At 41.4% G+C, this 25,355-nt stretch overlaps 3 protein-coding genes across 4 annotated transcripts; all 3 read right to left on the bottom strand.

Annotated features, from left to right (window-relative positions):
* Nucleotides 1-65: 65 nt before the first annotated feature.
* Nucleotides 66-10,554, bottom strand: LOC149733073 (uncharacterized). The gene is made up of 18 exons (XM_089882688.1): nt 10,385-10,554; nt 9,404-9,622; nt 8,520-8,690; nt 7,909-8,040; nt 7,192-7,371; nt 6,809-6,939; nt 6,373-6,532; nt 5,845-5,943; nt 5,560-5,678; nt 5,275-5,491; nt 3,433-3,566; nt 2,846-3,030; nt 2,511-2,756; nt 2,333-2,454; nt 2,197-2,281; nt 757-2,142; nt 573-703; nt 66-472 (listed from the first exon to the last, which is right to left on the bottom strand). Exons 1-18 carry the CDS (start codon nt 10,469-10,471, stop codon nt 260-262), a joined length of 4,017 nt encoding a protein of 1,338 aa, XP_089738814.1. The 5' UTR covers nt 10,472-10,554; the 3' UTR covers nt 66-259.
* A 1,499-nt stretch (nt 10,555-12,053) lies between these two features.
* LOC149733072 (uncharacterized) lies at nt 12,054-15,515 on the bottom strand. Of its 2 annotated transcripts, XM_089882707.1 has the most exons (9): nt 15,192-15,515; nt 14,804-14,851; nt 14,414-14,725; nt 13,753-14,151; nt 13,559-13,698; nt 13,331-13,498; nt 13,134-13,272; nt 12,720-12,882; nt 12,054-12,464 (listed from the first exon to the last, which is right to left on the bottom strand). In XM_089882707.1, the coding sequence occupies exons 1-9, from the start codon at nt 15,238-15,240 to the stop codon at nt 12,197-12,199; spliced, it is 1,686 nt and encodes a 561-aa protein (XP_089738833.1). In that variant the 5' UTR covers nt 15,241-15,515; the 3' UTR covers nt 12,054-12,196. The 2 variants fall into 2 exon arrangements, with proteins under 2 accessions (XP_089738833.1, XP_089738834.1); XM_089882708.1 differs by lacking the exon at nt 13,331-13,498.
* Nucleotides 15,516-15,660: 145 nt separating this feature from the next.
* On the bottom strand, nt 15,661-25,325 carry LOC149733071 (alpha-tectorin-like). Its single transcript, XM_089882717.1, has 10 exons — nt 25,207-25,325; nt 24,907-24,976; nt 18,094-18,259; nt 17,603-17,775; nt 17,315-17,483; nt 17,179-17,249; nt 16,826-17,012; nt 16,536-16,670; nt 15,966-16,074; nt 15,661-15,836 (listed from the first exon to the last, which is right to left on the bottom strand). Exons 1-10 carry the CDS (start codon nt 25,232-25,234, stop codon nt 15,745-15,747), a joined length of 1,200 nt encoding a protein of 399 aa, XP_089738843.1. The 5' UTR covers nt 25,235-25,325; the 3' UTR covers nt 15,661-15,744.
* Nucleotides 25,326-25,355: the final 30 nt, after the last annotated feature.

Raw genomic sequence — 25,355 nt, 5'->3', positions numbered from 1 at the left:
AAGCAGTAACTTGTCAATAATGACGATTTTTCACCAAAAGTTTTTGTGGTAATTTATCCATAATATGTGATAGCATGAAATTTATTATGAGATTACGAATAATTGCACATAAGCAGGCAAGACACCAACCATGGCTTAAATATATGAAGGCACGAAACACCTGAGTGTTGGAACTGCAATTTCAATTATCCGCTAATAGTACCGCATTATGACATCACAGTGAATATTGTCACAGCACAATATGTAACAGTGGACGGAATCAAACAGTTTCGGTTCGATCAAGTTGGTTATGAACCAAACCCACCAATTTATCGGAATATTCACGAAGTAATTCAAACACAGGCGAACCGACAGTGATTGTTTTCATCTCATGAGCGTGATTCGTGAGTTGCATCCGTGATATTCGATCGTGCAAAGTTTGAAAAGATTCACAAAGTTTGTCAAAACCTCGGTCATTCACTTCTAACATTTCCTACATAGTAAATACATAAGGTATGTTTCGGGGCAGGTTATGGTGGGGTAAGATAGAGATCCTACAGTATATGAGAGATAACTTGGTAGAAACCCCTTACCTTCTGTTTAACAAACACAGCTTCGGCTTTATTGAAAACTCGCATCAAGTCCTCACTTAACTTGTAACAATCGCCGCAGTCAGTGTCACAATCACCATTGTTGTTAATTGTTCCGATTGAATCTCTTCTTTCTATAAATAACATTGTTACATCACAAACAACTATTGTTGTCATAGGAACTTACCTCTCACTGCTGCCTCTTGTGGAGACTTTCTAAGTTTCAACGAGGAGGGGGTTTCCCGTGATCTGGAAGTTCCCCTGTCCGATAACCTGGGAGTTCCCCGGGGTGATAACCTGGGGGTTCCCCGGTTAGGACGTTTTTTTGTTAAAGTTGCGAGAAGTTCAGCAAAAGCTGGGGGCATACCCTGTTTGGGTGACCCAGGGTCACTTGGGGTCATGTCAATGCTTGGATTACTTGGGGTGACGTTGATGCTGGGGTCACTTGAGGTCATGTCAATGCTGGGTTTACTTGGGGTCACATTAATGCTGGGGTTACTTGAGGTCACATCAATGTTGGGGTTAATTGGGGTCACAACAATGTTGGTGTTACTTGGGGTCACATCAATGTTGATGTTACTTGGGGTCACGTCAATGCTGGGTTTAGTTGGGGTCACATTAATGCTGGGGTTATTTGAGGCCACATCAATGTTGGGGTTAATTGGGGCCACATCAATATTGGGGTCACTTGGGGTCACATCAATGTTGGTGTTACTTGGGGTCACGTCAATGCTGGGGTTACTTGAGGTCACATCAATGCTGGGGTCACTTGGGGTCACATCAATGCTGGGGTTACTTGGGGTCACATCAATGCTGGGGTCACTTGAGGTCACATCAATGTTGGGCTTACTTGAGGTGACATCAAAATTTGGGTTACTTGGGGTCACATCAATGTTGGGGTTACTTGGGGTTACGTCAATGCTGGGGTTACTTGGGGTTACATCAATGCTGGGGTTACTAAAGGTCAAAGTTTGGGCAATTTCTTCCTTGACAGATTTTGTAGCGACGGAAATAATTTCATCCACGAACCCCCCGCACCCATCACCCACTGCACCGCCCCCAGCCACACCCCCAGTGTGCACCATCATGCGAATATCAACGTCTTCATCGAATATTATCGGTTGCGCATCACTGCTACAAACTTTATCGGCAACACTGTCAATTCCATTCATTGTGACATCAGGTGTATTGATTGTGACATCATCAGGTGTTTTGATTGTGACATCATCAGGTGTTTTGATTGTGACGTCATCAGGTGTATTGATTGTGACGTCATCAGGTGTATTGATTGTGACGTCATCAGTTTCTTTGACTGAGACTTCATCACATGTTACGATTATGACATCACCAGATTGTTTAATTATGACATCATCAGAGGTTATGACATCATCAGGTTTTTCATTCATTGGGGATTCCCCCAACACAATACTCCCCTTTATGACATCACAGATACTTTCAACAATAAGAGGGTTGGTGCCCTCTAGTGTCATAGTGTTGCCCATTGTTAAATCCAACGAACAAGGTTTTATTTGGTCAACACTGCTCGGGAGGACTTCAGTTTCATCCAAATCGTCTGAAACAAAACAACATCACCTTATGTAACGGAACAATATCAACCCCAACTTACACGGAACAGCAAACGATTCCGACGTGAGTTCACTTTCGCTTTCCGACGACGAACTTTGTTCCATCAACCCTCCAAAGTCAAACATCTACAAATATATATTCGTTACAAGCAACCCCTATATATACCCCATACCCACCGTGTCCACTCTATCACCCCACTTTCCACGAACCCCAGGATCCCTTCCAAACGGCCCATCTTCCCCACTTTCACCTGTCACCCACTTTGGGAGCGCGTCAGCTTCGCTAAACTTTCCATTTACTGTGGAAACACAAATATATATAATGGGTCTCACATAAAAATGGGTCCCAACTCACCAACAGCGCCATCCGCTGGAAAGAAATCTTGGTCGGGTTCATCGTTAGCGAAGGAAGAGAAATAAAGCGAACGATCAAGTTCTGGACTTCCTGGTGTGGAGGGTTGGGTTCGTGGTTCGTGTAGATGGTGGGTGATGTCCCATGTGAAGGTACATGTATCAGCAGATGCCGATATTAGGGTTGTATGGTGGAATGCAAGGGAGAGAACAACCTCTGAGTGACCGCTTAATACGCACGCGCATTCACCTGGGGTTACGTACAATGTTATAACTATAAGCAACATATATTTGTTACATGTATTATAATGAATATATTACAAAGCAATAAAACCTCACCCGATAAATACCCAAGCAAATAAATGTTTTTATCGGAGCTCGCAGCAGCCACCATCGTCCGCTGGTTGTCCACGGCAACCCGGAGGATGGTCGCGGTTGAATCGTTGGGGCGAATCGTGCGACGGAGTTTACCGGATAAGTCGAACTCGATGAGGTTTGAACCGCAAGCCACCAGCACTGTGTCACTGTGGGGGGTGTGGGGGTTATTATTGGGGTCCTACCATTATTAATTTTGAACAGTTTTTCCAAAGTTAAGTTTTTACAGGAAAATGAACTAAATGTTGCAAACCATCAAAGTGGGTATGAGTAGAAAGTAACAAGGTTCATTCACATTGAGGTCACAGGGTTAAAAAAGTCACGGCACCAACACAGGGGTCACGGCACCAACACAGGGGTCGCGGTATCAACACAGTGGTCACGGCACCAACACAGGGGTCACGGTATCAACACAGGGGTCACGGCACCAACACAGGGGTCACGGCACCAACACAGGGGTCACGGCACCAACACAGGGGTCACGGTATCAACACAGTGGTCACTGCACCAACACAGGGGTCACGGCACCAACACAGGGGTCACCAACTTACCCCAGCACCTCCATGTCGTTCATTGAATATTTTTCGACGCAATGTTGTTCACGATTGACCTCGCTATGGTTGTGCGTTGTAGTAATTGAACAAAAGTAGATGGACTTATCCGACCCACAAGTTACCAGGATTAGCTGGAAAGATTAAATACAACAAGTCAACAACTAATCAAACTTATAAGACCATTAAAGCTAGATAGGTTTATAACTATGCCTAGTTGTACCAAGTTGCCCCGACTAACATTGCCCCATGATCCCGGATTCCACGTTGGCTTGGACCTTAATACTAGGGATGTGCTGAGCCGAGCCCGAACTCAAAAGCTCGTGCCCGAGTGTCTCCTTTTTTGACGCTCGGCGCTCGGCTGAAAACTGGGCCGAACGCCGAGCCTAAGCTATTGCTATAATGTTGCACGCGAGAGCGAAAAATATTAAAAATGAAAAAAAAGTGAAGCTACTAAGAGATAACGAGACTGGTCAGCGTAGCTTTCTCTTTAATTGTTTTTCGTTCGTTGTGAATTTGCTCTCTCGCAAGTAACGAATCGCAACGTCAGCAATTTGCCGGTATCGAATTACAGCCGGTGTCGAATTACACGAGCGCCCAATGTTTTCGTATCAGATTTTAAATAAAAGGCAAAAACTCTTTAACTTTTTTATAATGAAATATTATAAATTGCTGCAACCACGGTTTTGCAACCACATGACAGCCCCCTTAACCGCAGACACGCACGCAGCCAGAAAGTGCTAAGACGCACACACACACGCGTTGCATTCAATATAACATTCCTTCGCTTGGAATTGAAACAATTTTTCCTTCAATTATTACGTCAGGTGTCCTATCGCAAGGTAACTATTAATTATGACGTTTCATTATATAACAATCGGGAGGAATGTGCCCACTGCCCAAATTGGGCAGCCAAACCAACCACGAGATCAAACCATCGTGTATCAGCGTCACATTTTACCATCTGCGCCGGCGTATGAAATAAAGGAAGACGCATGCGGTCGTTGTGAATTTGCAATCGTTGTGAATTTATTCTCGTGAAAAATGAAGTAATGAAACTCTGTTTCTCGTGCGGTGCCATCAAACGATGTTTTTTTGGCTTCAGTCCAAGCTCGGCCGGGACGATACTTTGTAATATCATATTACAATTTATGTTGGTTCCAATTTACTGATAGCGTCGCTCCTCGCTCTTATATTTCCACCAATTAAAACTTACATAATCGCGATTTACCTGCATTTAAACTAATCATCAGAAACAAAAATTATACACAAACTACAGATCGTATAGAAGCGAATAAAACACGATTGTTTTCAACAATCTCGTTTGTGATGTAACGATCGTAAAGGTTTATTCTGACGTAAATAACCGTTACCATATCCAAGATGAACATGCGTAGAAACTTGCCAGTTGCGCCACTGGCTGTAACAATTATATATATTTTTTTAATTAAATACTTTTTGTATGAATTTTACATTTTGCAACAGTAGAAATTACGAAACGAGACGCGTCTTTAACCGCAAACCACGTGTTCTGTATTATTTTGATTAGCGACGCTTTTCGGCTGAATAGGAACGCATTCTCGTACGCCTTTCTCCTTGATGACGTCATAGGTGCTCGGACTCGGGCTCGTGCCGAGCTTTTCGTTGAAGCTCGGCGCTCGGCGAACCCGAGCTTTTTCAACTTCAGCACATCCCTACTTAATACCTCACAACATATCATTCCAGGCTCCCATAATAATTTGCTTTGGTGACTGAGCAATACATGGGTGTAAATATAGGTAACCCCGCCCCCTGCATCCACCCCCTAACCCCAACCCATCCTGACCCCACCCCCTCACCCACCTCATTTTCATGATGAGCAAACTTCGCGGCAGTCACCGCCGCCGAGTGGTCGGATATTGTGTGCGTTGGAGCGTAACCCTCCCCGAAAGTATTAACGCACCGATCACGACCAGCTGAAGCGAGAATCTTCCCGTCCATTGAATAATCAATGCACAATATATCGCCATCGTGTGTTGGGATCATGCATACACGATCGAACGTTACCAAGTCGTACACGCTGCGTATGTAGTGTGTAATAATGTATTATATTATAAGTTTATGACATCATCATGACATCATACTCACTGTATATTCCCCATTTTATCCCCCACAGCCATATGTCTCCCGTCTCCTCTCACTCCAACCGAACGAGCTTCAACTTTTTCCTTGCTGGAAGATTCTAGCGCAATGATTTTAACAGGGTTCTGTAATGTATGTGTTATATGTCGTGTGTAACTTATCTTCACATGGCGAGGCAACGACAGCCGTTATAACACGGGTGTTCTGTTTCATACACCTCATGCCCGCTTACAAGTTTCCATGTATGTTACTGTAACGTACTTGTCTAATCCACCAATATAAACAACTTACATTTGATTTGCTGCCGAGTTGAAACGCACGAACCGTCCCGTCACTTGAACATGTGATGTAACAATCGCTAACTATTGTTGCGTCATTGATTGGAACTATCTGTTGTGATGTCATAATAAACACAATATTAAACATAGATATCTTATAAGTAAGCGCAACATCTTTTTTAAAACATATGATGTCACCCTTGTTTTAAAAGTTGGGGTAACTTATGTGAAGAAACAAAACATGGAAACTGAGCAATACATGGGTGTATATACAGTGAGTATACACAAGGCAACATAGGCAGGGTGTTGCTCCAGTGCATTATAGAATGATTCTCCAACACACAAACTCAGCTTAAATACCAACATACTTAAACATAAACAAAGGTAACATAGAAATCATATTAGAACATGCTATGCATACATCTTATAAAATAAATAATAAAGCGAATGAATATATTATAGTATGAACAAACAACCTCATACAATAAACACAAGTATCCCATAAACAAACGCATGTTCGAAACCAAACGCGACGTCACACCTGAACCTCCCAAACGCAGTTGTTATGAAACTGTGACATCGTGTGGATTTGTGGAGAATTATAATCCATCACGTCGTAAACTACCAACGAATGGTCGGCGAAGAAGACGTGGAGCCACATGTTACGCATGTCCATCGTGTGCGCGAGCACCTCGTTTCCACTGCCAGGATTAAACATAATATATTCACATTATTACAAATATATTATCTTCATATTTTCCTCATCAAAAGTTAATATAAACAAGATACAACCCATTAAACTATGTTTGTATCAATATCAACAAAATATCAAGCTTTATATAACACTGGTGTTTTTACTTTGCATCTTAATTTGTTTTAAATACTAAAACTCACTGTGAGTTAAGTTAGGGTTAGGGTTTGTGTTGTTTTGATTAATTTGATCTTCGCTATCGTAATCGGATATTTGCGCCACTTACCCTGCAGCAGCAGGAGGGTCAATCTTGGCGACGAAATCGAGTGATCTTGTCGTGTAGATGTAGATACAACCTGATGAAGTCCCCACAAACACCAGATCATGAATCACATCCAAGGTTTTACCATTTACATTCTAACAATGAGGTTATGGTTAGTAATGTGGGGGTATTTGAGGCTACCACGTGAAAGTTCTTTCATTTTAAACATCTTTAAACATCTTGTGGTTGCTACACCTATATGAGTTGTCCCTACTGATACGTCGATTAAGGTTTAAAAGTGGGACGACATATCAAAGTTTGGATCCTTTATTAGTTTTCTGGCCCAGTTAAATATATCACTTTATTACTTGTAATATCAACCAGATATAATAATAACAACAAGTTACTTTTAATTGTATGAACTTTTCCACAGTTCTTCTAACATTGAATTGACATAATATTCCAGAACGAGTAAGTGCGATTGTGATGTCATAATCCGACCCCAACCCACATATGACATCACAAAACATTTGGTTGCGTAACGATTCTAGAATAGCAGATCTCCCTTTCAGGGGGATAGTAGATTTCTATGAAATAATGCTTGTGTTAGAAATACCTGTTTTGGTAAAAAAACTTATTTTATTTTCCATCAAAACACTTCGTTATGTTGTTATCATGGTGAACATGAGTTGGTAAACAACATTTCTGCTGTTACAAGGTGTAACAAAGTAATATAAAGTGCTCTTCTTGTAAAATATGTTTATTACACGAATGTTCCATCAAGATATTATCAGCGTAAAAAATAATAAACATAATGTTTATCCAGGTTTAGTTTGCGGGGACAATGTATGGCTGGAGTGATTAACTTTATTATAATAAGTATTTCTAATAATACACCATGTGTGGTAGTAACAGGATGTTATTATATATATTACAATATTGTTTTAATTAACCCCCTACTTTAATTCTTGAATTAATTTAATCTTCTCATATATAAAGGATTAACTCATCTTGTGTGTTGGGGAACATGGCACGGGGTGTACGGAACACCCGCATAATAAGACTGTTGTTACCACGCCATGCGAGGATGAATCAGAATATTCAATGTTAGTTTAACTACTTACATCAGCAGAGGATTCTAGATACCAGAACTTGACGTGACGGTTCCCAACCGTCACAAAATAATCACTTTTGTCGGAAAACGAAACGGAACGGATTTTCGTGGAGACTTTGTTGGAAGCCGCTAAAATACTTCGCTGGAAATACAAAGTGGTTTTAATGAACAGTACATTAAATGCAAAGTATAATGTTTGATGGTACACCAAGTAAAGAAGTACTTTGAAGAGAGAAAAGTATATATTTTTGCTAATATTAAGTGTTAATAAATAATTTATAGCAAATTTAATAAATTGACTTTGTATTGAAAACTTTCCAACAATTCTGAAGATCATTATGATGTCACAATGGAAGTCACTCAAGTTGTTTGTTCAACCTATTGTTCAAACAATCAACATTATGAGTCCTTGATGAGTTGGGGCCGCGTTGCACCCGTCATATAATGTCTTATGTCAACCTATGTCTTAAACGAGCATAATCTAACACAACCCCAACCAGGACCTCACTCATATTAAATAAGAATCATGATTATGACATCACAACCATCATTATGACATCACAACCGTCATTATTACATCACAACCATGATTATGACATCACAACCATGATTATGACCTACCTTCCAATCCCACACATTGATAACATTATCGTGTTGGAAACCGACGGAAACAACGAACTTCGCATCGGGTGAGAACGCCACGCATGACACCCCGTATTTATGCGAGGGAAACGAAACAACTTGGCAACGATCAACAACCGAGAATATTCGAACATGAGGTTGATGGCCGCTCTGGAAAGTATATGTGAAGAACAAGAAAGGGGGGAATATAAATCTACCAAAAGCTGAAAAGTGTTGGAAAATCTTCAATGTCTTAATAAAACTAAACGGTAATAAATTATATTGTTCTGTAAAGTCATGGGCGTTACCAAGTTACTATATACAGCAAACATAGTAATAATAGTGACGGAAAATATAAATGCTTGAATAAAAATAGAATCCAACTAATTGTACCAAAGGTATGTTTGGCCAATACCGAACATTATCAGTTGTTATTTAAAATAATTATTAAAAATAATTAGTTAAATATATTCTATAATATAAATCCAGCTAGCAACACTAAATATAACATGACTTGATCATTAAGTTTAATCTATTACTTGTAGCATTGGCATAGGATCATGGACCGCGGTTATTAACTATTATACGATGCCATCACATATTTCCTCAACTTTATTTACTTTGATTTCATAAAACATATTCCATGTTTGCTTTGTAACTTTATTTACTTTGATTTCAGCTATATGTATAAACCTGTGCCGATGTCTTTCTATTTACATAGATTCATATTTACTTTATTTCAAACCAAAGGTGATTTGTTATTTTATAATTTCGTGATGATTATGTTTTGCAAGAACCTTTGTGTTTTCGCAGTCAATCGGACGTATTGCAACATTTAGTTTTGTTATGGTACGTTTATTATATTTATAATGAATTCGTCTTACTTCTCCTGTCACAATCGAGTTCCCATCGTGCGAGAAACTTAAACAAGTCAAACATTTCTGTCCAGGGTTGACGATGTGTGTTTGTTTATCGTTGCGTGGATTGTGTAGAACTATTACACACCCGGCTGTGTAAGCGAGAAACCCGGACTTTGGGTCGCAACTGACACTACAGTTGTTCTGCACCGTGAAGCCGGATATTTGGCCCAACTCTGCATTATGCTGTGGATGATATGTTGGTTATGATGTATTTACTAATGTTGGAGGTACATGGGTGATATCAATATACCTAAAACTCTGCTAAAATATATGAAATATAACGTCACCCCTGAAAAATAAAACAGCGTTGTCTTCATATTTAAAATTGCCGAAACTGCATTGAGTCAAACAAAAGTTTGATTATGACATTAATTATAAAACAATTTATTTTAATTTTAAAATTTGTTACATGGTCTGTTGAAAGAAAAAGTTCTTTGTTTTACGAATAATGTTTGTGTGGAAACAAATTTAAAACGCTCTGTGGGTGTTACATTACCATACAACCTATTGTGTTCAAACAATGGATGGTTGTTTGAGACAAACGGAATATTTGAAGAATTTGTCACTAGGTGGCGTACGTCAGCAGTACATGGGGGAATCACCTTATGTGAAAACAATTTATATTATTCATAATTGTTTATGGGTCGCTGCTACCATTGTGAGCCCTAGGGCAAGACCCTTAACGGCAATTTCTCCAACCCAGTGATCACTAATGGGTTGTCTAGGTTAGCGTGTATAAATAAATTACATACATGGTAACTTGTAAGCTGACACGAGGTTTATGGAATAGAACACCCGCGTTATAACGGCTGTCGTTGCCCCGCCATGCGAGGATAAATAATTTACATGCAATAACACATAATTTTAATTTATCTACTCGAGTACGATAGTGTAGATAAAACAAAGAGAAGAATATTAGCGATAGCCCAATATAAAACAACAAACCTGTAAATTAATATTCACTCTACTTTTCCTTCTGTAGGGGTAAACCTGGTTATTCCTTCTTCTTCGGACTTCTCGTTTCTCAGACATATTGCGTCATAAACGCATTTCTTATATTTGTCACTCGCTACTTTCAAGTAAAAACAACCTGTATTGAAAAGATGGTTGTTAATGGATGGTGGACTTCATGGGCTTCATGTTGGGCTGAAGCACGGGGCTTAATATACACGGGTGTTGAACACCATGCATCGTGGCCACACACTCCAAGATATTCCTTCACTGCACATTAAGAGATAAAATTTACCTAAGAAAACATCAAACACTAAACTACTTGCAGTAAACCATGTTCGTGTGTTTATGTCACTGAATGGCAACTAAACGTTGCTATTTTGGTGCTAGTGAAGAATCTTCCCCAAACCTTATTTGCTAACCAACAACCTCTAACACTTTCCACCAGCCTATTCTGCTATATACCGGGGGATTCTTTACTAGTCCCGCTATTTTAATATAGGTGAAACACAACAAAAGTTCACGACTAATATTTTATACATGGGACTATACAAAGAAGACGGAAATTTTTTTCCGCTAGAGGCAGTAATTATTTAAATTAAAAAATACGGAAAAACGAACAAAACAGCACTACAAAGTGTTAGTAAGTGTAAAAGCGGAAAATTTTTTCCGTCTTCTCTGTATAGCTCCATGTATATTTTATTATGTAAACTTTTCTTATATTAAAACAGACGATATTGTGTTTCACATCCCTGCAATCTACAACACAAGCTCTATTTACAAACCTCATGCTGACTTATGGCTACGATAAATATACGAGTTTGAACTAAAATACAAACTCGTAACACAACATCTCCTACCATCATAAACCTCCAACTGAATCAACATTTCATTCCCAACAAATTCATAACAAACTGCGCCGCTAGCGAGAACAACAGTATTTCTATTAAAATCGTTTTATTTGCACAAATAATAAACAAACAAAAAAAACAAAGAAATGAATACAATAAAAAACCAAAACTAAATTTAAACAACAACCTTCCTGAACAAACTTCTCTGCAGACCGACAAATAATTTGCAAACCAAACTTTATATACTATTACTAACAATTGTTTTATATGACGTCACCATTGTTTATTTATGACATTAAATTATTTAATTATTTGTAAACAAGGAACGTTTCGTTAACGTCCGACTTATGTATACATAAAGTTATATTTTTAAGTTTGTTGTTTAATGTTGAAACACGTTGAGATGTCGTCGGACGAAGAGGAAGTGACGTTTCCCTTCCCGTTTCCATCGGGCAAACGGAAGAAAAAGGCAAAACGAGCAAGTAAGACAAAGAAGCGCAAGGCTAAACCGAAGTACAGAACCATGGTCCTACAAGCACTGAAACGACTTAACGAACCGAGGGGTAGTAGTTATAATACCCTGGCCAAGTATATTGAGGAAAAACATCACGTTCGGAACGATTTCCTCCTAAAACACGTCATAACCTGGCTGTGCAAAAAGAAAGTCGTTACAAAGAAAGGAACGAAGATTAAACTTACTGGTAAGGCCTTGGTGCTTGGGGCTAAAGTTGGGGGGAAGAGAAAAGGAAAGAAGAAGGGAGGAAAGAAGAGAGGGAAGGGAAAAAAGAGGCGTTGAAAATAAACAACTAAAATGTTGTGTCTATGTTGTTTAGATATAGCGGTTTATCCTTTCATAACGCGATATGACGTCATAATACACGGTTTGACGTAATAATACACAGATAATACATATATTGGCATAGAGAAACACGCGATATATACGTCATAATAATAATCAACAGAACACTCGATGCAAAATTCGCGGCCCTTGTTCAAAATAATCGTCCTCTGTGACGCAATAATGACCAAAGTTCGATTGTTCTGTAAACAATGACCCGCCAATCCATGCCGCGTTTTCGTCACGTGACAACAGTTGAACAACAGCGTCTGTGACGTAACAATCCACTTCTTTCTGTAGCCTTTCCTCCAAGCCACCCAGTCCACTAGCGCCTCCAGTGATGTATACGAGACCGCCTGTCTCGGCCACGAAGTCGGGATCCAACCTTGGGGGCAATAACGATAATGAGAACCTCAGTCTATGTGGAGGGGGCTGGGATGTAGGTACGAGTTGGCCCATTACCCCAACGCCCAGGGTGATTATGTAGTATTATAAAAAAGTAACATAATTATGGCCGATAATTTGGACAACCCATCAAGAACCACTGGGTTGAAGCAATAGCTGTTAAGTGTCTTGCCAAAGGTCACATACGCCCACAATGGTAGCAGTGAGCCTCGAACCTTGTACCTCTAACACTCACTTGTTGATGGTGTTGGACACAAGTTGTGGCAACCCTTGTTCCTGTGACGTCACAACACCCGGATTAAACAAAACCTCTCCGCATCGAGTTAGTTCATCTCCAAGTTTAATGGTTCGGCCATCAGGTAACTCGAACTCTTTGTCGATCGCCTGCTTGTCTGAATCTGTAGTTAATATGAATCAATGAATGAATGAATGTAACCTCTCATGGCGGGGCAACAACAGTCGTTATAACACGGGTGTTCTGTTTCATACACCTCGTGCCCGCTTACAAGTTACCACGTATGTAACTTTGTGGGTGATTGGTTTTATGTATGGCTGACAATTTGAACAACCCATTAGTAACCACTGGGTTGTGGCCGTTAGGTGTCCTGCTTAAGGTCACATACAAGAAAAGCATGCATTAAAACCCCACCTGCTGTACGTAGAAAAGCGAATTCTTCCTTAATCGAGTTGACCACCTCCACCTCCGGTGTGGTGACCAAGTTACAACCTCTCTCTGTGTTGGCGAGACGAGCTAGGTACTCGGTCACGTGACGACCCCCCACGTCCAACTGCGAGTGAATATGTGACGTAGAAGTGGCGTCACAAATAAAAATAAATTAATATTACCCTAGATACAGCATGTGTTAACACGTGACCTTCGAACAATGGTACTACCTCTGTGACGTCATAACCACAATTGATGACGATGAATGACGATTGGTTGTTTGAATACGAGCTTAGTTTTGATTGGTTGCAAAGACAAATGGCGGGAAATCTTAAACTTTCAAATAAAACCTGAGCCAATCAGATGAAAGTAATTGTAACAATGGTAATAATGGTCGACTATGACGTCACCTCTGCCATTCTTTCTCTTTGTTTCCTGTCGATTGTGACGTGTTCAGTGATGAGCACCGGATGTTGCGTCACGTCTACGTCATCGTCCATGACGTCACTCCATACGTCACGCATGTTCTCCCAGTTCGTTATCCGCCCATCTGGAACATAACGACATTATACATAAACTGTGAATGTGACTCATCCACCCCTACCTCGTATCGGGCTGTGTAAGTTCAATGTAGCGTGACGGTCAATCGCTACGTCACCGATGAACTTTGACCCTAACGCCTCTTGCCACGCTTCGCTTGCTTCCGCCCTCCAGCGGCCCACAATATTCCGCGTGGTGGCGGTAGGTGCGAAGTCTCCTCCCCACCCGAACCTTACTCGGTACGAACCATTATCGATCACTAAAGGTCGCTCAAGGACGATAGGTCGATTCGAGGAGGTTCGAGATATATTGCCGGGGTTTCGTGACGTCATTGTTAATTCGACGTCATCACCTACGTCATCAGCAACGTCGTCATCTTTTACATCTTCGTCTACGTCATCATCGTCTGATTCAAAAAATGTATCAGGTTCTTCGAGTTCCAATCTCAATTTATTCCTCCATTCTACATAAACAAACATGGTTATGACGTAATCAAGCATAGTTATGACGTCACTGCCCAACGTACCGAAGAAGCGCAACAACAACTTGATAAAGTGCAGACGTTGGTAGTTAGTTGCAACAACAATATTTCATTTTATTGAATACAAGAACTAAAATGTGTTGCTGAATTCAACATACAAATCCAAACAATAAGAACCAACCAATATACGCTTGCAAGACTTTATATAAACACCAACCCCTATACAACAAGTATGACATAGTACCTGAGTCCGCCACGCTTGGTTTAAAATGCATTGAACCATGGTCATCATAGTTATTGCTGTTGTTGTTTACGTTGCTGCTACCTGCGGCTGCGTCATCATGCGTGACGTCATTGTGGGTGACGTCAGCAGCATGTTTATCAAGCTCCTCAAAGACGAGTTCACTCAAACTTTTTCCATCATCTGGAATTCGATAAAGTTCGGAAATATCGCTCACTTGTCGGGATTGTATCGGCCGCGTGGTGGTGCACTTAAGCGGTGATGACGTCACATCGGTGGTTGCGTCATAAGCGAGATTGCTAAAACCATCCAATTCTGTAAAATACCTCGTATTCATTCAAGCGCAACATCGTTTTGTGACGTAATTTCCGTGACCGCTGACGCGCGACTTACTCGATTCTTTGCGACATTCGTCATTTCCGTTCGTTGTTGCGTCACAATCTGTAACAAACCATGGTCAATATGACGTGTGACGTCATAAACATATCTTCAGTTAAAGTATGACGTAATAATCAACTACTTGTTCAATTGTTACGTCACAAACCTCCAGTGTTCACTGAACCTTAACGTATTTTTCTCGCGTTTCGTTCGAAACATTTACCAAATATGGTTCGAATGAAGATTCGCACGTAATAAACACTATAGTGACGTAACAAACAATAAAATAACGTCACAGAGTATTTGAACACGAACAATCGTAATTTCCGATTTCGTCACAACAACTAGTATTACGTCACATTAAACAGCTTAAACAATAACAAGGATTATGACGTAACATTACCTTCCTCACGTGACCAGCAACATTTGAAAATATTCTTGAACTTCCCCATTATTACATATTATGACGTAACAACCTTGAACAATAAGATTAATGATGTCATAAACACTTCTCGCCTCGGGGCGCGCGAACCAGTCAGCCAGAACAACTATTTCGGTAAAACTAGAATTATCGAATATACGTCACAAACACAACCTAAACGTCACAATCGTTTCGCGCTTTCAATAATTGCCAACAATCGAAGTAATAATTACAATAATTACGTCACAATAAGCGATTATAATCTATCTTAAATGACGTAACTCCAGCTAACAGCTACAACCGCGATTCTTCTTCTTCAGCTAAAACTTCTGCTCCTAATATTGACGTCACAGAACGCTCTCTGCGTCACAATCACTAAACTCGCACGATCACAACCGTGGCTCTCTATCGCCACACGACGGGGGCTCGTTATGTTAAATATGACGTCAAATTAGGCATTCATTCCGTTTATTAAAACAAAAAAATCCGATTTAACATTTCCGTTGTCAATGACGTAACTTTAGCTTCGATGACGTCACTTCTGCTGCTTTTTGTACAAGAAGGCGACGACGCCGAACAGAATGAATATCATGACGTATATGATGACGTTATCATTGTACAATAATTCTGTGAAAGCAAAGTAAGACAATAATAAACATAGGTATTTATATCTTCGAATGCGATAACGAAGATTAAATAATTAAAACAACCAAGAGAATTAGCAGTAAAACAAAAGTCAAGACGATTATGACGTACCATCTACGTCACAACTGTACCCGTCCCGGTTGAGCGAACTTCCGCTTGGGCACGAACATACTGGTCGCCTAGCAACCACGGTACAGTAACCTTGGCAACCGCCGTTGTTCTGTAAGGATGCGTATGATTAGTGTGGGGCAAGATGGGTGTCGTTGAATCTTATTTTTCCTAATCGTGTTTTAAACAATTAAACTCTTTAGAGGTATAGGGATACGGTTTTATAAGCGTGTAAATACGCTTTGTTTACAGCCAAATGGGACGATAAAAGAGAATAAAAACATGTCCCATCTTACCCCAACTTTTAATAAGAAACCGCTCTCAAACTTTTGTAAGTGTTTATATATAAGAATAACATAGACACATTATAAATATAACATAGTATTTAATTATCTTTTCAATTATAATACCTGGTGTTTAATTAACACAGCAAAGAGATTGACGTAAATACATATCATGTATTACATAACGATAAATTATATCTTTAATCCGCTGTTAATCACTTCGTTTTCAACACCAGACATGCATGGTTGATACCTAACCATACTAACCAACCAAATATACCAGACTCACCACTTTGCATGGACTAACAGGTTGGTGGAATATGATTGGTCCGCTCGATACTACCTCGTGTTGGTCTTCTATGACGTCACTATTCCCTCCTATGACGTCACGACGCTTTCGGCCACTTGGAGCAGTCGCGTTCGTCTGCAATGCATTGTGGGTAAAGTTGGAATATAATGGTTGGCAATTGTTGAAGAAGAATGAAACGAAAAGACGGGAATACGTGTGTTTGTTGTGGTGTTAAACTTATTTAAACTTAATGCGCATGTTTACAAGGTAACCTAACATTAGATACTCACCGTACAGTTGTTACCCGGGACCAATGTGTTGCAGATCTTCACCATACAGTGAACAAATATCATTTGTGCGGGTGGTGGTACAGGTACCCATACAAACGACATAAAGTTAAACCTCGCATCTCCTGGTTTACAATTCTTGGTGATAACAACAGCATCGGCTGGATCACCTTGGTTCATAACCGCTTTTCTATCGATTGTATTAAACTTATTATTAGAATTTTTTTTTGTGGTATAACGTTAACGCATGGCTGACGAAACATTGTTAAATATTTTACCAGAACAATTATCTAATAACCACTATGACATTACCCACTATGAGATCATAGTACCCACTATGACGTCATAATACTCACCCATCCATAATCAAACTATATCTCTTCATGTTTTCCGGATCGTTGTCAGGTGTCGCCCAACACATCAGCAGCTGTATTACGTAATACGCGGTGATTATGACGTAATAATGAATGGTTATTGCGCAACAATACATACCTTGACGACAATGTTGGGATTGAAAACATTCATCCAGATTTTCAAGTAAACACGGTTTGGTACAAGTACATTAACCGGGTTTTTAAGTTGTCCCCCGTATGCTTGGTCGAAGTAACCAAGTTTGAATTGGAATTTCCCTTGCTTCATTATAGTAGGGCGTGTGACCTTCCTGGTTGGAAGGTGGGTTTAGGGTTATTGTAATGTTGGGTAATTGGTCAACTTTGGTCTAAATCTCATGCATATAAAAGACGAACAAAGTTTTGAATTGTTGACACATTTGTAACTTACTCTATCATCGGGATAACATAGGGAGCGGTTAGGTTGTATTTGTTGGCGAAACAACACGAGAACTTGAGGCAGAAGCTCTTGTATCGTAGTATAGGGGGAGCCCCTTTTGCGGGGGCTAATCCACCATTATAAACCCACACCGTCCAGGTGTAGTTGATGTACACAGTCGTTTCCTGGGGATAATATTTATAGCTATGTTGATGGTTACTGTGTTCGAGGCTGGATGCTGCTACTATTGCGGGTGCGTGTGTCCTTGGGCAAAACACTTAACGACAATTGCTTCAACCCAGTGGTCACTAATGGATTGTCAAAATTATCAGCCATACAGAAAACAATCACCCACAAAGTTGCCTACATGGCAACTTGTAAGCGGACACGAGGTGTATGAAACAAAACACCCGTGTTATATATGACTGTCGTTGCCCCGCCACGCAAGAATAAATAAGTTACATACAATGTTTACGTGGAATCGAATACGAACATACTTATACCTTGATAACGGGAAAGCAGCCATTGACTGGTCGGATTTGAAACTCTACGGCGTTTGGGTCAATGCCCCCTCTCATCAAAGGGCGACACCATGCGTTTTCTGACTCCGATAGCGACTTGGTGATGACAAGGTTAGACGCGTTCAAATTCAGCTTCGTTGCGTTTACACTAAAATAAAAGTCAATATTTATTTTTTAAATACGATAGCGAAGATCAGATTAGAAGATCTGTAGCAATCCGACCTATATCCATGGAACGGGCAGGGCCGAACCTTACGAGTCCAGAGCCATGAACCCGTGTGACCTACATTCCTTGGGCAAAGTCTACATTCAGCAATGGACATTAAAGCAAGACAATAACAACGGAAGAGAGAGGACTTTCGGTCTATTCTGTGTGACGTCACATTCTCTTATTCGTAACGCCTTTTACCCGTCTTTGTATAAAATCGCCTGCATGCTATTCTGACGATTATTCGATTTAATGACTATACCAAAATACATATATTCAATCGGATTAAGCTTCAATGAAAATCAAGGAAGGTCAGAAATTGTTGCATTAATCAAAGAGATACAAAGGGCATTCAAAACGTACATAGCAGCTACGATATAGCTAACCGCTACAGCCTGTAAAGTCGGATCTGCGAGAAATCAGAAGTCTATGAATAACAATTAAAAGTAGCGGGGCTATAAATGGTGCACCTCGACGTTCGATTTGAACACGTATCCTTCCGGTATTGACAAAGCCGAACACACACGGATCTCTGGAATTACATCTATTATCTGGGAGTACATCCGTTAATATCTGGTAATCCGCCGTTGGCGTCAACGTTATCTGGAAGTTTCTCGCTCATTATTAGAAGACAGCATTTTCGCCGAGGGAGCAACGATTAAAGATTTACAGTAGTTACGTTTTTGTTATTATTATTGTGTCGATAATATCGTATTTACCCGATTCTTTTATGTTCTGTTGATGTTACGTCTGTATTAACTTTTTAACACCTTCCCGTTTTATTAATTAACTATACTGAATTATTCCCAGATAAGGATCAGACCTCAAATTACTCGGCTGGAAACGTCTGAGACCACAGCGGGCATTATTTCTGTCGGGCGGAATCGAAAACATGGCATTTTACGGGCATTCCATACCATTCACCACCGTACAGACACCGCGAACTACAGCGGCTTCAAACAGGATTACAAATATGCTGGGAACTCCAGCATTTGCCACGTCCACGAAATTATCACCACAAGTCGGATGGGTTCAGGTTAGTGGCGCTTCTTCTGTGTTGCATGATACTGTGAACACACCCATTGACCTTATGACGTTTCCTAACGACGACGCGACACCAGTCCTACGCGCCAGCACCCCGTTTTCACCTGTCGTTTTACCTACGGTGCCTTCCGCCCCCGCATTTAATTCAACCTTAATTCCCGCCGTCAATCCGACTTTTAGCGCCCTTTCCCCTCCCGATTTTTCTAATGGTGTTAATAAATCAAAACCACTTCGAAAATTTTGGCCGGAAGCGGCAGAGTTTTGGTTTAAGTGTACGGAAAGTTGGTTTGGACGGGCAAATGTAAATAGCGAAATTGATAAGTTCCATCTGGTCATTGATGCCCTAAACGAGTCAGAATTTGCTCTTGTCGAATATGCTTTATCTGTCGACACAGACCAGCCTTACAGCGTGCTAAAAGAGACTTTGTTGTACGAGTTTGGTCGGTGTGAAGACGCTAACCTCAACTCGATGTTTGAGACTATAGATATTGGTAATGACTCCCCCAGTCGTTTTGTCCATAAAATGCAGTTGTTCCTTGGCCCTGATCAAAACACTCCGCTTGGGAGAAAATTGATGAGAAACAGACTTTTAAGGTGCCTACCACCGGATGTTAGTTCCAACTTACGTGCACGCAGGGATTTAGATTTTAAGGAGCTGGTTAAATGTGCAGATGAGTTTATGAAAGGCCGACGCGTCGAGTCTCATCTCAGTGCGCATGAGGCGAGGAAACTGGCCCTTACGAACGAATCCTTGGAGAGGCGTGTTGAGATTTTATCCGATAGTGTTCGGAAATTGAATGCATCGGCTGAACGCTCGTCGGTCTCTCCCGGCAGAACAATGGCGAGCGCCGGCTTACCTCGTCCTCATGTCCCGCCATTGCGATATCGCGAGCCGCGTTGGTCTAACAGCAGTAGATTGTCAAGTGTCGAGAATGGACCTCAGCGAATGTCAAGCAGCGGCGCGTGGCAGCAGAATAGCGGAAATTTTAGGTATCGTGCGCCTGGTAGGGTCCTTGGAGGCGGTCGCGCATCCGCTGGTTTTTGTTCTTACCACGAACGTTTCGGACCGAATGCCTTTCGGTGTGAGGCTCCGTGCGCTTGGGGATCCAACAATGCAAAAAACTAGTTGGGCGCGTGCATCGGAGGCCGCCGACTCGATCGCGCGCGCGTTTTATTGGATCAGCTGCCAGAGTGCATTCTCATACTAACCCTAAGTCAATTTCGTGTAATGTTAGCAACAAGGGGCCAATCAGGAGACGATCCCGTTTATTTTTTGTTTTTGATAATAACAACAAGTTAAATTTCTTGGTCGACACTGGCGCCGAAGTCTCCGTTGTTCCCCCTGTAGAGGACGATAATTGCCTATACAATTGCTCTGATACGAAGTTGGTTGCTCTCAATGACACAAATATTCGAACATACGGCTGTAAACCACTTTCTGTGTCTCTTGTTGACTGTGGAGTTTTTCGCTGGGATTTTCATATTGCAAATGTTCGTTACCCGATTCTGGGCCTTGATTTCTTAGATTATTTCCAAATGATGATTGACGTCAGTAATCGCCGACTATTTTGTATTTCACAACCGCCACGTCGCCTTTCTCAGTCTAACCCCGAACCAGAGTTTATCCCTGCCCCTATACCCGACGTTAAACCGTCCGATGTAGCAAATTTTGACGATTTTCTGCGCCTTTTTCCCACCGCATTTGACGAGTCCCGTTTTTCATTGCCTGTTCGACATGACGTGGAGCACGAAATTGAAACCACTGGTTACCCGGTTGTCTGTCGTGTACGTAGGCTCGACCCTGTTAAACTGGCCGCTGCTAAAAAAGAAATCACTAAACTTCTGCAGTTAGGCATCATCCGTCCATCAAATTCGAGTTATGCTTCTCCATTACATTTGGTAAAGAAGCCTGATGGGTCTTACAGGGTAACGGTTGATTACCGAAACCTCAATCTACACACAATTCCATCCCGATACCCTATTCCTTTAATGGCCGATATGACTGCTCACCTCGCCGGGTCCACGATATTCAGTAAGCTTGACCTTAAATCCGGTTATTTTCAAGTTCCCGTTAAACCTGAACACATACCGATTACAGCCTTTAATTGCCCACTTGGTTTGTTCGAATGGACTCGTCTGAGCCTGGGCCTTCGCAATTCCGGTGCAACCTTTCAACGCCTCATGGATACTATTTTTGGTGATCTTGATTTTATTTTCGTGTATATTGATGACGCAATTGTATATAGCAAAAGTCGGGAGGAACATGTCAGTCATTTATTAACTGTGTTTGAGCGCGTGTTGCAGTACGGTCTTATATTGAACAAGCAGAAGTGTATTTTCGGTGTGGATACAATCGACTTTCTGGGTCACACTGTAACTACCAGCGGTATTTCCCCTCCAGATTCTAAAGTTGATGCTTTGGCCAATTATCCTCGCCCGCAAACAATTCGGGGCCTCAGAACATTCCTGGGCGCAGTGAACTTTTACCATAAATTTATTCCCAACTGTGCTACCATACTGGCACCTCTAAATTCATTGATTTCGCCCACGTTGCCAAAAACTTCTCCGATTTCATGGACAGAAGAAGCAAATAAGGCATTTGAGGATATCAAATCTATCGTGGCCAACAAAATAACTCTCACCTTCCCTCTCCCCGACGCCCAGACCCGCCTGGTCACTGACGCGAGTGGCGTTGCGGTCGCAGGTGTACTCGAACAAAATGTCGATGGAGCATGGGCTCCGCTGTCATTTTTTTCCAGAACTCTGACCTCAGCCGAGCGCAACTACAGCACATTCGATTTGGAACTCTTAGCCGTGTATTCGTCTTTGAGGCATTTTCGTTATTATTTGGAGTCCCGGACATTCGTGATACTTACAGACCACAAGCCACTTGTTTCGGCATTGACAGGTAGATTTGAGTCGGCTTCGGCTAGGCAGAGTCGCCATCTCAGCTACATTTCAGAATACAATTGTACAATGGAGTTCCTTAAGGGTGACGAAAATGTAATTGCTGACTGCTTGTCAAGGCCCGAAATTAATGCAATTTTTACTGACTGCGCTTCCATTGTTGATTACGAATCTATGGCAAACGCTCAATCAAATGATGAATCTGTCCAGTCTTTGAGGCAGTCTCCAGAGTCCAGCTTGTGCATTGAAGCCCGAACTCTACCAGTTTCACACGTCACATTATTGGGTGATGTATCTACTGGCTCCTTCCGTCCCATTGTTCCCGAGTCATTTCGCCGCGAGATTTTCAATCATTTCCATTCTCTATCACACCCCGGGATACGAGCTTCACAACGACTTATTGCAGAACGCTTTGTCTGGAAGGGCATGAATGCTAATATTAGAGATTACTCTAAGGCATGTCTATCATGCCAACAATCGAAGATCGGTCGCCATACATTTAGCAGCATTCAAACCATATCTGTTCCTTCCCAACGATTCCACAGCGTCCATATTGATATAGCTGGCCCGCTACCATGTTGCGAAGGTTATCGGTACATCCTGCTAATAATTGATAGATTCACCCGATACCCTATAGTTGTACCCATGACCGATATACGTACCGACACGGTTGTACACGCGTTCTGCTTTCATTGGGTAGCTAACTTTGGTGCGCCTGCACGAATAACGACTGACCGAGGCGCACAGTTCACCTCGGCTACCTGGTCCGATTTGGCCAAATTTCTGGGGGCCAAACTCATTTTTACCACCAGTTTTCATCCCATGTCTGACGGTATGGCGGAACGTTTTTTCCGTTCATTAAAAGCATCTATTATGGCTCAAACCAACGAAAATGGTTGGTTAGGCAACCTTCCTTGGGTCATGCTCGGTTTACGGTCTGCATACAAGCAAGATTTAAAATGTTCATGTGCCGAGTTGGTGTACGGCACAACTCTTCGTTTGCCAGGACAATTCTTTGAGAAACCAGACTGCAATGTGGACCAGCGTTCGTTTCTTGGCGATTTGCAAAATCGTATGAACAAACTTCGCCCGACTCTCGCGCGACCTCTACTGCGAAACCCGTCATACATAGATCCCAACCTTTGGTCCTGCTCGCATGTGTTTGTTCGGGTAGATCGTGTCAAAAGGGCACTTGAACGTCCGTACGAAGGTCCTTTCCGAGTTGTTGGACGCGCGAAGAAATACTTCACGATTGATTTTGGCACACGAGTCACTACTGTTTCCATAGACCGCTTAAAACCTGCAAATACTCTATTGGATATAACGACCAGCCTCGACAATGCTGGTAGTCCAGTTTGCAGAGTGGAAGGTGAAAACGACATTTTTACCATGAACCCTGATGTCAGATCTTTTAACGCAGATCCAAATGCGACCACTAGTTCTTTACCTTTACCCATTCCTCCACAGCAATCTCCACCGATCGAGCCCGTCATTCCCGATATACCCGTTCGCACCAGCAGGGCTGGCCGGTTACTTCGCCGCCCGGCACGCTGGAAAATTTATGAGACTGATCTTTGAAATTTTAATCGATATTTTGGATTTTTTTTGTGCTTTGTATTGTTATTTTTTGGCATGGCGATATGGAACCTGGTGTCCGGCGCTCGATAGTATGATCGATGGTGGTGTTCAGCGGTTTCGTGTTAAGCACAGTTTTGAAGGCGTCACAACGCCTTAACCTAATCTCGTCTTACACACAAAAACACAACAACTACACACAATATGTTCATACACCCACCAATAACATATACACGTGTCCGTGATTGCATGTTTGTGATGTTGTGCGACAGTTTTAATGGCGCTTGGTTTTAGATGTTTTTCAGATAAATTGGACACTCCTGATCCTTATCTTATTTCTTCCCCTTTCAATTCGCCTTGTGTGTCGGATTTGCTACAACTGGAACATAACCATTTAAAGGCCAATTTAGTAATTTTTCGTCGGCAAGGGAGGTCTTGTAGCAATCCGACCTATATCCATGGAACGGGCAGGGCCGAACCTTACGAGTCCAGAGCCATGAACCCGTGTGACCTACATTCCTTGGGCAAAGTCTACATTCAGCAATGGACATTAAAGCAAGACAATAACAACGGAAGAGAGAGGACTTTCGGTCTATTCTGTGTGACGTCACATTCTCTTATTCGTAACGCCTTTTACCCGTCTTTGTATAAAATCGCCTGCATGCTATTCTGACGATTATTCGATTTAATGACTATACCAAAATACATATATTCAATCGGATTAAGCTTCAATGAAAATCAAGGAAGGTCAGAAATTGTTGCATTAATCAAAGAGATACAAAGGGCATTCAAAACGTACATAGCAGCTACGATATAGCTAACCGCTACAGCCTGTAAAGTCGGATCTGCGAGAAATCAGAAGTCTATGAATAACAATTAAAAGTAGCGGGGCTATAGATCAGATTAATCAAAACAACGAAGAAAAGGAAATTAGCAGCAAAACATAAGGTGTTAAAACACGCTGTGGGTAAAAACTACTTGAGTAAAAGCGTGGCTAGTAAACCCAACATACCATAAACTCACGTTGAGTAACAGGGCCAGCCATAATACGAAATACTCACACGATCGTGACGGTGTCGTTACAATCCAACGTCGCGTAATCAACTTGTGCCTGGCTTACTTCGACCAAACCTGAAACCAAAAGAAGCTTATTCGCACGTTCATTCTCCCCATTGTTGCATTACGCAGCAACATCTACATTCATTCATTCAACATAATACAAGTTTGGCAAACTTTTAAAACAATATTTTGATGGTATATACAAATTAACAAGAACGCTAAATTAAAACGCTACAAAATTTATGCCTTAACAGCGGAAGCGCGCCTTGTAATAAATTCCACTAAGTATCATCGCTTCTTACCGAACACGAGGAGTAAGATTCGAATCATTATCTTGTCGAATATGAGCAATCTACATCGAACATCGCGTTATATTGGCAATCCGTACAGCGATTATGACGTAACATCCGCTGTTCCTTCTTCGCGATCTTGTATGTGACGTAACAATACA

The sequence above is a fragment of the Ciona robusta genome, chromosome 8, assembly GCF_009617815.1.
Source record: "Ciona robusta chromosome 8, ASM961781v2".
NCBI lineage: Eukaryota > Metazoa > Chordata > Ascidiacea > Phlebobranchia > Cionidae > Ciona > Ciona robusta.
Note: the sequence above shows the minus strand (reverse complement) of the source record. Positions and strands in the feature narration are given on the sequence as shown.

Excerpts from the sequence above, each read along its gene's own strand:
- LOC149733073 (XM_089882688.1), bottom strand. The coding sequence starts at position 10,471 with ATGTCTGAGAAACGAGAAGTCCGAAGAAGAAGGAATAACCAGGTTTAC. Across the intron at positions 7,372-7,908 it reads ATCTAGAATCCTCTGCTGAT|AAATCTACTATCCCCCTGAA; the intron begins GTAAGTAGTTAA and ends ATTATTTCATAG. Across the intron at positions 2,757-2,845 it reads TTTGCTTGGGTATTTATCGG|GTGAATGCGCGTGCGTATTA; the intron begins GTGAGGTTTTAT and ends ACGTAACCCCAG.
- LOC149733072 (XM_089882707.1), bottom strand. The coding sequence starts at position 15,240 with ATGGGGAAGTTCAAGAATATTTTCAAATGTTGCTGGTCACGTGAGGAA. Across the intron at positions 13,699-13,752 it reads CTTACACAGCCCGATACGAG|ATGGGCGGATAACGAACTGG; the intron begins GTAGGGGTGGAT and ends GTTATGTTCCAG. Across the intron at positions 13,499-13,558 it reads AAAGAGAAAGAATGGCAGAG|GTTTTATTTGAAAGTTTAAG; the intron begins GTGACGTCATAG and ends TGATTGGCTCAG.
- LOC149733071 (XM_089882717.1), bottom strand. The coding sequence starts at position 25,234 with ATGATTCGAATCTTACTCCTCGTGTTCG. Across the intron at positions 18,260-24,906 it reads AACGACACCGTCACGATCGT|TGTAAACGCAACGAAGCTGA; the intron begins GTGAGTATTTCG and ends CTTTTATTTTAG. Across the intron at positions 16,671-16,825 it reads TCCCGGGTAACAACTGTACG|ACGAACGCGACTGCTCCAAG; the intron begins GTGAGTATCTAA and ends AATGCATTGCAG.